Source organism: Lactuca serriola, chromosome 9, assembly GCF_051521515.1.
Source record: "Lactuca serriola cultivar US96UC23 chromosome 9, Lser_US96UC23_V15, whole genome shotgun sequence".
Taxonomy (NCBI): Eukaryota; Viridiplantae; Streptophyta; class Magnoliopsida; order Asterales; family Asteraceae; genus Lactuca; species Lactuca serriola.
In genome coordinates this window covers 76857728-76872456 of record NC_136416.1, presented here as the reverse complement: position 1 = coordinate 76872456, position 14729 = coordinate 76857728, and the positions used below count along the sequence as shown (strand labels likewise).

Sequence of the window (14729 nt, the reverse complement as noted above, 5' to 3'; positions counted from 1 at the left end):
TTAATTTTGAGAATTTTGAAATTAAAAAGATAAGTTTATTAATGAAATCGATATCAATTTATTATTACATTTATTGCAAGTATTATATTAAAATGTGGAATTTAATAAAATATAAAGACTAATAAAATGACATGTGGAAAAAAAATTAATTCAAAATAACCACAAAATGATATTTAACAAATTGAATGATAGTGTGACAAATGGCAAAAAAAACTTTCATTTATTAAAGAAGATGTGAAAGCATTTGAAGAACGGGGAAAGATAAGTAATGGGCGCAACACCTCTTTTATATCTTTAATTCCGAAGAAGTCCGATCCTTTATGTCTTAATGATTATAGGCCATTAAACCTAATTGGTTGTATGTATAAAATCCTTTCGAAACTTCTTGCATTAAGGCTTAAGAAGATTGTCAAAAAGGTTATTAGCATGGATCAATCAACTTATTTATAGGGAAGAAACATATTTGATGCTCCGCTACTCATTAATGAGCTTCTTGGATTTGATTATTGGACATGAATTTTGGGGACAAATTGAGGAATTGGATAAAAGGACGTTTCTCTTGTGGTAAAGCTTTTGTTTTGGTCAATGGTTCACCAACAAAAGAATTTTTCACTAGGAGAGGTGTGAGGTAAAGTGATCCCCTTTCACATTTTTCATTTATTATTGCAATGGAGGGCCTTAGTACTTTGTTGAAAGAAGCTTGTGATATATTTATATTCCAAGGTATTCATTTGCCACATAATGGTCTTTATTTATCTCCTCTTATGTATTTCGAATGATATTATGTTCGTGGGTATAAATTCTTAGATGTTTTTACCTTGCCACCACTTTGAAAGTTAATCTTAGCAAAAGTAAGGTTTTTGGTATTGGGGAGGTTAAGTCTTTATTATTTTTCGATTTAGAGCTCAATGATTGAGTTATTGGAAGACATTAGATGAAGGTTTCTTTGAGGCGGTCTTGATACTTGGATAAAGATACATTGGATTGCTTGAAAGAATGTGACGAAATCAAAAAGGATAGGGGGTCTTACTCAGATAAAATGTGTTAGAACACTATAAGTAATCAATTAGCTTGTTAAATCAGTTAGTTATCACAAGATCTTTTCAGTTATCATTACAAGAACCCTCTCAGATCTATTTTCAGTTCTCATGTCTTTAATCTATTTGATTGTTAATGAATTTACAACTCAGATCTACTATTGATAAAATCTATATTCAATTGGTATAAAAGCCCGTTCCAAAAAAATTGGTATAAAAGCCTCATTAATCGTGAGTTGCTCAATTTTTCATTCAAAATCAATGAATTTTTAATCAATCAATCATTTTTTTTTTATAGAATTTTCACTTCATTCTATCAATTCGATCGATAATAACCCAAATCTTTAATAAGTTCCTACTTTTATTGCAAACAAATACAAAGCATCAAGAACCCTAATGTCATCAAACCAAGTCTTTCATGGAAACCAATATGTGTACCGTAACAATTTGTTTCCGATCAAGTTTATTTCTTATTCCACTATATGGTCAAACTTTTGGTCAATCTATTGGTATAAGAAACAACCCATTGCATGAGTCTAAATCCACCAATATATAGCTCTTTTGCCCTAAATCATACTATTTAGTGATATATAATTTAACTTTGATTTACAAGCATGTTTCGTTTTATTGCAATAAAAATATAAAATAGTGATTAATTAATATTATAAATGCTTAAAAAACAGAAAAAAAAAGCCAAGTGAAACATGGAAAAACGGCCGCCGAAGCTACTCCACACCGGTCATTGGAGCATTTTAGCATTATTCAACAACCCCCGAATCAGATCGTCTTCCTCGTCTTTCCCCCAAATTCTCAAGTCAAATGTCCAACTCCACATGGCTGCCGGATCCTTGAGAAAGAAAGCTCATGGTAAGCGATCGAGCCTCGTTAAACCCCAACAACCATCTCCAATGCCTATCTCTTCTAATTCTCCTTTTCGAACCAGAAAGATCGTTTTCCTCGTTTCAGTCGTGTCCGCGTTAGCCGTGATTGCCCTTTCTTGGAATACCTGGAGTTCCTTCAGATCCACCGACGTTGTTTCTGAACAAATTCACTCAATCGAAGTCGTCAACGAGTTCCCTCACGACCCTGCTGCTTTCACACAGGTTAATTCCTCATTTAGGTCTATCGATGTATATGATGATCGTTCATTTTAGATATTGGATTTCTTCTTAGTTACTGCCTTCGATTCCAAAAGCGAGCTATACAATGACTCTGGATGTCAGTTCCGTTACTTTTTCGCTTCAAAATTGATGCATGTATAAAAATTTTATACAAAAACCGATCTTCATCGCAAAATACAGTAGATTACATAACGTTTTGGGGCTGTTTATAACATTTCCATATTGATTGTGGATTTGATAAGTATCAAGTTTGGCATTAGCAAATAGAGAATAATTGGTAAGCATGCGGTTTGCTTTCAGGGACTTTTGTATGGAGGGAACGACACATTATTGGAGTCAACAGGCCTCAATGGACGTGTGAGTATCTATTTCATATCAAATTAGCAGAATTCTCATACTTTGCATCAGTTAAGTCTAGACACTGAGCATTACAAAGTCATACTGTATCTGGAAAAGGCTAAACAGTTGAAAATAGCTTGTTCTTCTACACATAAAATGACTCATGGCTGTTTTAAATTCATATAAATTGCTGACCTTCTTACTAGTTAAAGTTCACATTATGTTTTAGTTCATGTATGTTTCCTTCATTGACAGTTTCTTTTTGTGGTTCCAGTCATCAGTTAGGGAAGTTGATCTTCAGACTGGAAAGGTACATTATGTTCATCCTTCTAAGTGTGTTCTTTGAGTTCTCTGTAACAATGGGTTCCTTAAGGTTATAATCACATTATACTGCATTTTCATTTTATAAAACATCTTTTGGCCTAAGATTTTTATATTTATTTATATCTTCCAAATAAAATTGATTATGTTGTTTGTATTTCCAGATCAAAGCCCTGCAAAACATGGATTACTCTTATTTTGGAGAGGGTTTAACTCTTTTGGGTCAAAGGTTAGTTTGCAATCTTTTATTTTGCAATTTAAACTACCTATGCTATTTATTATACATGTTAATGTGAATGTTTTTGTATATTTGACTTTTTTGTAGGTTGTATCAAGTAACTTGGTTGGAGAAAACTGGTTTCATATATGACCGATATGATTTAACCAAAGTTTGTGCTTCACATTTATCCCTTCAATTTCATCTCCATTCAACAAAAAAAAAAAAAAAATCAATATCCAGCATTAAATTCTATCATTTTTAATTATTACAGTTCAAAAAATTTACTCATAATATGAAAGATGGCTGGGGATTAGCAACAGATGGGAAGGTCCTATTTGGAAGTGATGGATCCTCTTCCTTATATCACATCAACCCTCAAACAATGAAAGGTTTCTATAATATTAATTAATTAATTAATTAATTATCATTTCATGAGATTATTTTGTCATTTTTTCTCCTAATTTAATATTCTTCATATTCATCCAATTGATCCAGTTATAACAGAGCTGGTGGTGAAATATAAAAGTTATGAGGTGCATAACCTCAATGAACTAGAGTACATAAATAATGAAGTTTGGGCAAATATTTGGCAGGTATATTTTATTATTTTATCATTCTTTTTTTTTAAAAATAAAATAAAATAATGTAACATCTTTTTTAACAGAGTGACTGCATAGCTAGAATCTCACCCGTAGATGGAACAGTGATCGGATGGATTCTCCTTCCTGAATTGAGGTATTTACTCTTTATTCCTCCTTTCCAATTACCTCCGGAATCACTGATTCCATTGTTCTGTTTTTGTAGAGAGGGATTACTAGCATCCGGCAATAGAATTGACGTGTTAAATGGCATAGCATGGGATGTGGATAAAAAACGGATTTTTGGTAAAAGATTTCCATTTCAATTTTAAATTCATAATCTATTTTTATTTTTATTTAACATATAATTTGTGATACTACAGTGACAGGGAAATTCTGGCCAAAGCTATACGAGATAAAGCTGCAGCCATTAAGGAAACATTTGCGGGCACCTGTTGAACAGATGTGCTTGCGGGCCCCAGTTCATTTCAATTGAAGTGAAGTAAAGAATTATAAAAAACAATTTTTGTGATTTTGAGTAGAGTTTAGTTACAAATCCCATAAATATTATGATAATATTATTATATTATAGGTCACGTTTATTAACTAAAATACCTAACTTCTATCCGAATCATAGAGAGACACGTTTTATATTAAATTCTGCAAATTAAACCGACCAAAACTCGATAAGCTAATGAATGTAAAGTGGAGTATGAGGTGACTTGTCACCAACAATGTCATAAACTTTTTGGTGGTGGTTAGGCAAAGGAAGTGCAATTTACGCGTTTAAAACTATATATTTTAAGATATTTTTCGTACAGTATTTTGTCCTAACCTAAATAAAAACTTAAAACCCAAATCCTACACGAATTGGCCTATATAACCGGTCCATTATGTTTACAACCGAATATTACTAAAAACAATGATGCCGTTTTTGATTTCAGTTAATCAAAATGCAAATGGTTTCGTTTCTGGTTTTGTTGTAAAACTCCCTCGTGCAAAACCGAATCTAACCACTATATATATGTAATGGATATATAAAAAAAATTAAAAAAAATGATATATAATAGGTAATTGTATTAATTAAATTAGTTGTGAAACTCATATATTACATGAGTTAATATTTAAAAAAAAAGTTAAATGTAAAAGTCAAAATATATGAAATTTGAATTTATAAAAAAAAAAAATAATAATAATGAATTATTATAATGAAAATATTTTTTATTTTTTAAATTTAAACAAATAATTTAAATAAATAAACAAAAAAAAACTAATGAGCTTTAATTTTAAGAATTTTGAGGATTTTTCTCATACAAATATACATATAAACAAGTAGCAATGGATTTCATGTTTTTGCCATTCATAGGAACATACTTTCTGATTTTCACTATTTGCACTTTTAGTTTTTCATTTTAATAGAAACAAGCTTTTATTTTTATGTTATTTTGGACCATTATGATTTAAACAATATTAACCGATAACCAAAACCATTAATCGATTAAAATCGTTAACCAAAACCAATCATAATCGATAACCAATGGCTACATAAATGCATTAGCCGATTGTAATGCTTATGATACAATTTTGGCTTATAATCAAACCAAACCGTCTCATACGCACCTGTAGTTAAATATAACAAACAACCTTCATCATAGATGTTTGTTTGGAGTTTTGATGGTGATTTGGAGTTTTCTAACCCTAAGCTTTCTCAAATCCGATTTTAAAGACCATTAAGTGTTTATGAGTTGATTCTTATATTTTTAATGCTCTATAGTTCATCATGAGTTTGCTATCCAAACAATGGATGGTTAAATTCCATCTCTAATAGTGGAATTGGGTGATATGAACCCAAATCTCTATGTATGAGTTGTACAAGTGCTTTAATGACTTGCACATTAACTTCTAGATGCATGCATGGATTTAAATACATGAAATCTTAGTTAATTCAATTTGTGGTGGTAGCGAAGATGATGGTGGTGGTGCTAGGGTGTGGTGGGTGTGGTAGGGTAGGGGTGGATAATGGGGGTGGCAGTAGCGGTGATGGTGGCGATGGTAGTGGCAGTGGCGGTAGTGGTAGTGATGGGGTAATGGTGGTGGTGATGGTGGGTCAGTGATTGCAGTAGTGATGAATGTGGGTGGGTGTGGGGGTGGGGGTATTCGGGCTTGGGGGTGGGCAGGTCGATAGTGGACGGGGTGGGGTGGAAGAAGTGGCGTGAGGTGGGTGTGTGTTTATATTTTAGAAAACATTTAAAATTTGAAAAATATGAAAAACAATAATTCTCAATTTTCTAAATTTTTCTAAGTTCTTTGTAATTTTGGAAAACAGAAAGTTTTCATTTCTATGAACATTTTAGAAAAATTGTTGAACTAAACACATTTTCAAAATTCTCATTGTTTTAGATTTTTTCTTCGGAAAACGACTCATTTTTCCGTAACTAAACGCACCATAAGTCTTTCATCATTTTTTGTTTATCGATCATCATTTATGGGCATTCATGTAAGTTTTATTGACAAATTGACCATATATAAATTTGATTCTACAACAAAACTTATATTGACACATTTGTTAACATATGAGAAGGATTTTAGAAAAAAAACTGTCATTATTTAGGCATATTGCTATTGAACCACAATTGAAAACAAAACATTGAAATCAAGTGTTTTATATTAAGTAAGAGTGACAATTTTGTTTAGGCATATTGCCATTAAGTCTAACATGATATAGAGGATTATTGAGTTTTATTCAAAAATTAGTTTCAAAAACAAGATTTTAACGATGAAAGACTTGAGTATTTTTGAACAATTACAAACTAGTTATAACCAACCATGGATCTTCTTGCAAAGTTTGGAAAGAAAACAAGCACCAAAGAAGAAGAAGAGTTTAACAATCTTTGTAGACTTTGAATCCTCAAGGGGAGGCTTGGAAGTTGATGGAGAATGTGGAATCTTTGAGATACTAACATGAAACCAACTTGATTTAAGATGCTAGTTTTCTATCTATTCTTAAAGAGAGTATAAGCATGCAAGTAACTTCTATCTATTCTTTGCAATAGAGAAAGTGAGAGAGGTAGAGAGCATTTTCGACAATTCCTCTTAGAGTGAAGAACCAAATGCAAGCCCTATGTCTTTATGCATAAAGTGGAAAATATTAAGCATTAGGTATAAGCACTTTAAGCAAACATGTCTACATCATTATTATGTCCATGTATGCACTCTAAATTTCATTTCTTTACATTAAACAAGTAAAGAAGCTATTCTCCCTCTCCATAGATTAGCTACGGTTTTTAAGAACAAAAGATAGGCAACATTTTTATAAATCTTACAACTAGTTTATAAGTTATAAAGACAAAAAAGATTTATCTAGTCCAAAATATTGTGCATGACATGTTAATTCATACCATATGAAATAATGTATTACTTGTCATTTGAAAAATTATTATTTCCATGAAATAATATTTTCCAATTAATTATAAGATTTTATTAAGTATTTATTAAAACCATTTTCTAATAAATAATTAATTATATCAAATTGTTTTTAATGTGACCCTTAGGATCATATGTTAATTAGAAATATCACTTTACTACGACTCTTGATCATACTAGATCTTTCAATCTTCCACTTGCGTAAATACTCATATTAGATTGATATAGATAGTTGTGAATGTCTAGCAACATTTCACTACCCCCAACAACATATGACTTTGTGCCATTCTATCACCGCCTAATTCCCCAGAAGCTCAAAGCTACAATTGGTGTACAAGGAAAGTTATCAGTTATCCATTTGTCACAGACATCATGTTGAACATGAGATACGGACCACAATCAATCTCATATGGTGTTCAACTTTGGTAAGATGCCTTAGATGTCTAAATCTCAACACATAAGAGGAACAAATCCCATATTGACTACATAAGCCTCTTGCATAGTTTAGAAAATCCCTGAAAATGGCTTTTATAACTGCCCATGAGGTGATCTTGATGCAGGTTAGTTTAATACTAGTTCTATGACATGTACCTATGACACTTGGTTACAACCACTTGCATACTTTCATTTGGTGAGAGTCAACCACTCCAATTCATATTAGTCTTACTTCATAATTGCTCCTATAATTATAACCGACTATGAACCTTTTAGAATAATAAGATTATTCATGGATTAAACATGCATGTTAATATAGAACAAAAGTGGTGGTTGTCGAGGCCAACAAAATTAATAACCCTAATTATTACACACTAAAATAGTGTATAGTGGTAAAGGGATCGAATCCACGGAGATTGGTCCAATTTATAACTCTATGAAAAATATCTTTGTAAAAATACTTGTAAAATAACAATAAAAAATAAAATGGGGGGTTTTGGTGTTTTGAAATACTTGAAACAAACTAGAATTAACTATGATTTAAATAGACAATTTCAACAAAAATAAGAGTTTGATGTAAAATCAATAAGGGAGAGATGGTTGACTTAAAGTTTCCTCACTTTGACTTTTGATGAACATATCATCAGAATCCAATGGTGCAATACTTGTTTTAAATCCTTAATTTGGCTATAGTAATCCAAGGAGCTTGAGATTACCTAGACTTTTCTTAATTGTGGAAATGGCTAGAGAAGCTCATAACAATTTCCTTAGTCAAAGTCACTAATTCCAAATAACATGTAATTAGTGAAAGTCAACTAGCATTAAGAACCAAAAAGTCACCAAATCCAAGAGGATTCAATTGCTTTCACTACCATGTTGGAGAAAATGTTTTTATGATTATGTGAAGCAAAAACAACACAAAAATCATTTGTTTCTTGCTAATTTGAGGATCCTTTACTTAATCAAGAAATTAGCCAACTAATCACCACAAACACATTTAAACTCATGAATAAAAACATACTAGTAGTGATAATATGATAAAACACAAAACATTTCCATAAAGATTTAAGAACAAGTTCATGGATTTTTCAACATTCAACAAAAGTTCAAAGGATTCAACAAAAAGTCAACCAAGATTAGTTTAGCCAAGCATGCCTAAACTCAAAGAAGCAAAGTTAGTTAAGATTGTACCAAACATTTGACAGAATCAAGAGATAAAAAGAAGATATTCTTGAAGTGTTCTTGGCCTTCAAAAGTACTCCAAACTCCAGAGAGAAAGTGTCAAACTCGGATCTCCAAGATAAGGCTGAAGAGGCACACCAACCTTCCTAATATAGAGCTCTAAGTAAAATCTCGAAATTGCCCTTGTCAGGAATCCACGCGGGCCGCGGGGAATCTTACGCGGGCCGCGTGACTGCAATGGGTTTTTGGGCTTCTTCAAGTCATGGGCCCCCACAACTGATCCATTGGCCCAGTTCGAGTCCAATCAGCTTCTAGCCCATTTTTCTTCAATATTTCTTCAATTCGTCTCTTCACATCACTCAAAACTTCTGCAAACTCCTAGACATCGATCTTGAACACTCAATAATTCTCCCGTGCCCTTTCAAATTTAAAGTTCAACACTTCCGCGCCTTCAAACAATCGACAAGCCTACTCCCTGAATCACCTCCACAGGCATCAAGCACGAAATCCCCACTGCTCTTCTAGTCCAATCACCTTCCAAAAGATCTCACACATTCCCCATCCTCTAGTCCCCTTAAAATCTGCAATAATGCTCAAGAAACTAGAAAGTACCGAAAATGGTCATAAAAATAACAAAAAGGAAAATATGCATGGAAATTAACTAAAATGCGAATGAAATGTGCTAAAAAAACTATAAAAAGAAGTAAATAAAATGAAGCTATCAAATCACCCCAAGCTTAAACCTTACTTGTCCTCAAGTAAGACAAGACTAAGATGAACTTGGGACGATCTAACCTAGGAATAAAAAGAATGGATAGACCAATGGAACCTGTTCGACGTTAGTCAACATGGTCAGAATTGATCTCACTGCTATTTCACAACTTTTTCATCCGATGATAATGGGACCATAAACCACAGCCAGGACAACTCCTTTAGGTGAGTAAGGAGCGATGAGCAGTCACAGCCCAATGGAACATGCATACAATGAAGAACATCTGTAGTAGGGAGAAAGCAGCTGGATGGGCTCGTGTGGAGCTCTTCGTTTAAGTGCACACTCTGATCTCACGTTTGTCGGTTTCTCTCATGTGTAACTAGGTTTAATCGCTTGGGCACCATTGTAGGAATCAGCTCACTTAGTGTTGGCCCAAACCTCCCGTAGTATCCGACTCGACAGTCTCCCTAACATCACCAATTTTCGAAAAACAACTCGATCTATATACAATAAAAACAGGCCTATACAAATGAATATCAAATGCCGGGTGACCAAGATGTTGGAAAATTTGTTCAATAATTGAACCGGCCACCTATCTAAGATAGTTGCAGCTGAAAATTTGCATGCCAATTTTTTTTTGCCATACTTGAAGGTAATGTATTAACAATTTAAATTTTTAACAAGAAAACCCTTTGACTCAAAATTTGGTTCCCAAAAGTGTGTAAGTGGAACCGAAAGGGTAATGATATAATCCGAATGGCCTAAGTGTGAAAATGACCATGTGTGGAGCATAAAGATGTAATGTAAGCTCCTTTTCAAACTTGTGGTTTTTCAAAGATAATGAAAATGTCCAAATGTGGACTAAAAGACTCTCTAAAATTCTAAGAAAATCGCAAAAAGATATGGTGATGTAAAGAGACCTGATATGGATTCTACTCGGGGACAAACACCAATGCTTCATCCTAACAGTTCAAACATGATCAAGTGTGATCCTCTCAGCAGTAGTGACCGCAAGGCTAAAAACATCCATTGCTATAGTATATCCTATAGTTGTTAGTATTGTATGCATAATTCTTCACGAAAATACCTGGCCATGATCACTTACCTCTTTAAGCTACCAACATCTGATCCCAAGTATGAAACCCCAAACTACAGCTAGTGGTCCCGGTTCGATGGGTGAGATAGCAACAAGATCCTGGACCAATAATGATACAATAACTGTGAACCTGTTCCATGGCATCCAAGAGAGGTGAGAATAAACAGACAACAAAAATGCATGAATGCTAATGCCTTAGGCTAAATGTTATGCAAAAATATAAAAGGTGAAAAAGAAGAAAATAAAATCTTTTTGGAATTTTAAATAAATAAAAAAATGAATGAAAATTAGCTTAATACTAAAATGTTATGCAACCTAGTTAAAAATGCATGAAAAAAGTAAAAGATAAGGGAAATGCCCCACCCCAAGCTTAAGAACAAGCATTGTCCTCAATGCTTAAGGAAAGGGCGGAAAGGACCTAAATGGGAGGGTCGGGCGGCAAGGACCTAAATGGTAGTCCCACATATCTTGGACCTGGCGGGAAGTGGGCGGGAAGGACTGCTCAAGCCGATCAACACGGGTCACCACATCCTGGATGGCCCGGGTGTTCTCTTGCGTTTGGATATTGATGTGTTGCACCATGGAGAACAATGTGGCGAATTGTTCAAAGAACGTAGGGGGAAATATGGTGGGACTTCGTGTCCTCCCTGCGGTTGCAGCTGAAATTGAGGCTCGACGCATTGCTGTGGAGGCTGAAACTGGTCATCCTCATCATCTACATGAGGAGGGTAGTCTGATGGAATGATCCATTGCTCGTGATCGGTTGGCTCAAAACTCCCTATGTACTCATGGGGGAGAATAAGGTATGGTTGGTTGTCAAGAATCCACATGGGACCGACGACCGAATCCTGGATGAGTTGCATTCGGCGAAGTGCGTGGCCGTCAAGGCTAGAGGGGCCGGAAGCCTTCTCGAATGAAAGAGTAGAGAGATGAAGTTGAAGCGGTGGCCGAGATACAATGAGGGTGATCAATCCCCCAATGAAAATGTCTCCTTTGTCCATAGTTGTGAGGTTGTAACATTTGGTGAAGAAAAAGGAGGCAAAATCCGGCTGCGGACCGTTCTCACGAGTCATGCACCAAAGAAAAAATAATTCCGCCTTTGAAATTTATCTCACTTCGGAGCGGGCAAAAATGGTGCATGTGAGAACTCGATGGCGCTAGGCGCAAACATGGGTGAATTATGGAGGAGGCCTTTGACGAAGACGATGAATATTGTGGCTCGTTGGTAATTTGCTGCCAAAAGTGATGCTCATTGAAGTTTCCGGGCCATGGGTCTTGTTGGTAATATAGGTTGTCCACTGGAGTGCCCATCAGGGCGTTCACGACCCGATGCAGTAGGGATCGTTTCTCACCGAGCATTTGGAAGATTACAGTTTGGGCTTCCTCCTCGAGATTGAATGTGGCAAGAAATTCCAAGGTGGGTTCAACATAGGTGGCAGCGCGATTATAGAGAAATTGACCCCACCCGATGTTGTTAAATAACGCTTGGACTCCATCGAGTACCCCAAGACTAGCAAAAGATTCCCTATGGAGGAATTTTGTTGACTTGACTTGACGCTTATTCGAAACGAGAAAATCATAAGTTTTATGGTCCTCGCGATTCAACAAACGAAACGGGGGATCCTTGGATTTTCCTTTTGACCCTCCTTTAGAGGAAGTAGCTCCTGTCCCCGTTTTTGCACGTTTAGACATTTACTCGGGACAAAATTTTACCAATAACAACTTTCAAGCCACACCAAAGGCACACAATACCAACAACAAATGGGAAATTGGGATGTAAATAATCAAGTTAAAGGAATGAAATTACCCAATTTCTTAGACCCGGGATGAATTAGTGCCACCAAAAAGATTCCGTCAAGACACACCCCAAGCTTACAATTTTGCTCCGTTTTTTGACGCTTTAATCGCTAAAACAACCCCACAAACGAGCTTCAAGATGACTTCCCGACGACTAGAGTGGTGGCACCCGGAATTAGACGGAATTTTTTCGTGAGTTTTTGCGGAAAGATTGGTATGGTTAGAAGACCCTCGAGGAGAGAAACAAAACCCCATGCTCGGAATCTCTAATGGTGGCCGGAGTTGACCGGAAAACGCGAAAGAAGGTGGTGGTGGCGCCCGGAATTCCGACCACAGATCGGACCGGAATTTGGGTGGGGTTTGTAGAGGATGAAAAATGGTGAAGAATGGCAGTGTTTTCACGAGATTCCGACCGGTAGAACTCCGGAAAAATGGATTTTTGTGAGAAGTGGGTTATGGAGTTCTTGAGCTTCTAGAGAGAAAATGGGGGAGTTTGTTAGGTTAGAATGAAGAAGATGAGTGCTAGAGGTATTTGATCTTAGGTCAAAAGAGGTCAAACCCGATCAATGTTTGGTCAACTCATTAAAACTCAGTCAACAACTAAAAAACTCAGCCAAACGACCACACGCGGGCAAGGCGCGGGCCGCGGGTTGGTCGCGTATAGCCACTCGAAAGAAAACTGCTTCGCTTCTGAAACTACACGCGGGCACTGCTCGGGCCGCGTGTTGGCCGCGGGTACTGAATGGTTACAAAAAATTCTAAGTGCTTCGAATCATCCACGCGGGCATGGCGCGGGCTGTGGGTTGGCCGAGTCTAGTTGCTGAAAAAACTTCTGAACCTTCTGATCCTTCACGCGGGCACTGCTCGGGCCGCGGGTTGGCCGCAGGTGCTGTACTATAACTAGATCCTTGACCTACGTGGGCCGCGGGGCATTCCTACACTTCAAAAATGAGATTTTTCCAAAAAACTTGATTTTAAGCCAAAACGATCCCCGTAAGACCCGGTTTCAAAAATTTGACAAAATTTGGAGTCAAACGGGAAACGAATGGTGAAATCTTTCAAAAATTTATTTATTTTTTAAATCCCAAAAAACGTTTTGTAAAATGATCTATTTGAATTTGAAAAAGGGTGAAAGCACATTGCTTTCCAAAAATGCTATTCTTTAACATCTTTGGCGAGACGTCTTCCTAGCTTGCTTCAACACATCGGGACATCCAAATGGATGATTTCAAGAGCATTAGTACTGAAACCTTCATAGAATGGCTTCAACCGGTTCCCATTGACTTTGAAAATTTGTCCCGTTTTTTCGCTTTGAATTTCTACCGCCCCATGGTCAAAGGTCTTTATCACAACAAAAGGTCCAATCCATCTTGACCTTAGCTTGCCTGGAAATAACCTCAATCGTGAATGGTATAGTAAGACCCTTTGCCCCGGTTCAAAATGCTTCCGGGTGATGGACTTGTCGTGGAAGAGCTTCGTTTTCTCCTTATAAATCCTTGTGTTTTCATAGGAGTCGTTTCTCAATTCTTCTAGCTCTTGGAGTTGAAGTTTCCTATGCCTTCCCGCCTCGTCAATGTTGAAGTTGCAGTGCTTGACCGCCCAAAATGCGCGGTGCTCTAATTCGACGGGAAGATGACATGGTTTTCCAAAAACCAATATGAAGGGAGACATTCCTATCGGGGTCTTATAAGCGGTCCGATAGGCCCATAAGGCATCGTCAAGCCTCAAACTCCAATCTTTCTCTGTCGGGTTCACTGTTTTCTCAAGAATAGACTTCACTTCACGATTTGAAACTTCCGCTTGACCATTCGTTTGAGGGTGGTAGGCGGTGGAGACATGATGGGTCACGTTGTACTTTTTTAGCAAGGCCTCCATCATCTTATTACAAAAATGCGTCCCTCGATCACTAACCAATGCCCTAGGTACACCAAACCTTACAAAAACATTAGACTTCAAAAATTCGATAATCTTTTTGGCATCGTCCGATCTTGTGGCTTTGGCCTCAACCCATTTAGAAGCATAGTCAACCGCGAGCAAAATATAAACGTTGCCAAATGAGACGGGAAATGGGCCCATGAAATCAATCCCCCATACGTCAACAATTTCACAAACAAGGATTGGATTTTGGGGCATTTGGTTCTTTTGCGAAATGTTTCCCGTCATTTGGCACCGTTCACAACTTTTGCAAAACAAGTAACAGTTGCATGACATGGTCGGCCAAAATAGTCCACATTCAAGAACCTTTCTCAAGGTTCGGCTAGGTCCGAAGTGTCCCCCATAAGCAAATTCATGACAAAATTGCAAAATAGATTGGTACTCTTATTGGGGTACACATCGCCTAATGATTTGATCGGGACAATGTTTCCACAAATAAGGCTCATCCCACACATAGTATTTTGCATCACTTTTGAGCTTGTCTTTTTGAGCATGTGTGAATGTGTCGGGATACCTTTTCGTGACCAAAAAGT

At 36.3% G+C, this 14729-nt stretch overlaps 1 protein-coding gene across 1 annotated transcript; it reads left to right on the top strand.

Annotated features, from left to right (window-relative positions):
- Nucleotides 1–1730: 1730 nt before the first annotated feature.
- On the top strand, nucleotides 1731–4247 carry QC (glutaminyl cyclase). Its single transcript, XM_079021410.1, has 10 exons — nucleotides 1731–2140; nucleotides 2459–2515; nucleotides 2772–2807; nucleotides 2983–3047; nucleotides 3144–3207; nucleotides 3310–3427; nucleotides 3534–3631; nucleotides 3703–3773; nucleotides 3843–3922; nucleotides 4000–4247. Exons 1-10 carry the CDS (start codon nucleotides 1742–1744, stop codon nucleotides 4110–4112), a joined length of 1101 nt encoding a protein of 366 aa, XP_078877536.1. The 5' UTR covers nucleotides 1731–1741; the 3' UTR covers nucleotides 4113–4247.
- Nucleotides 4248–14729: the final 10482 nt, after the last annotated feature.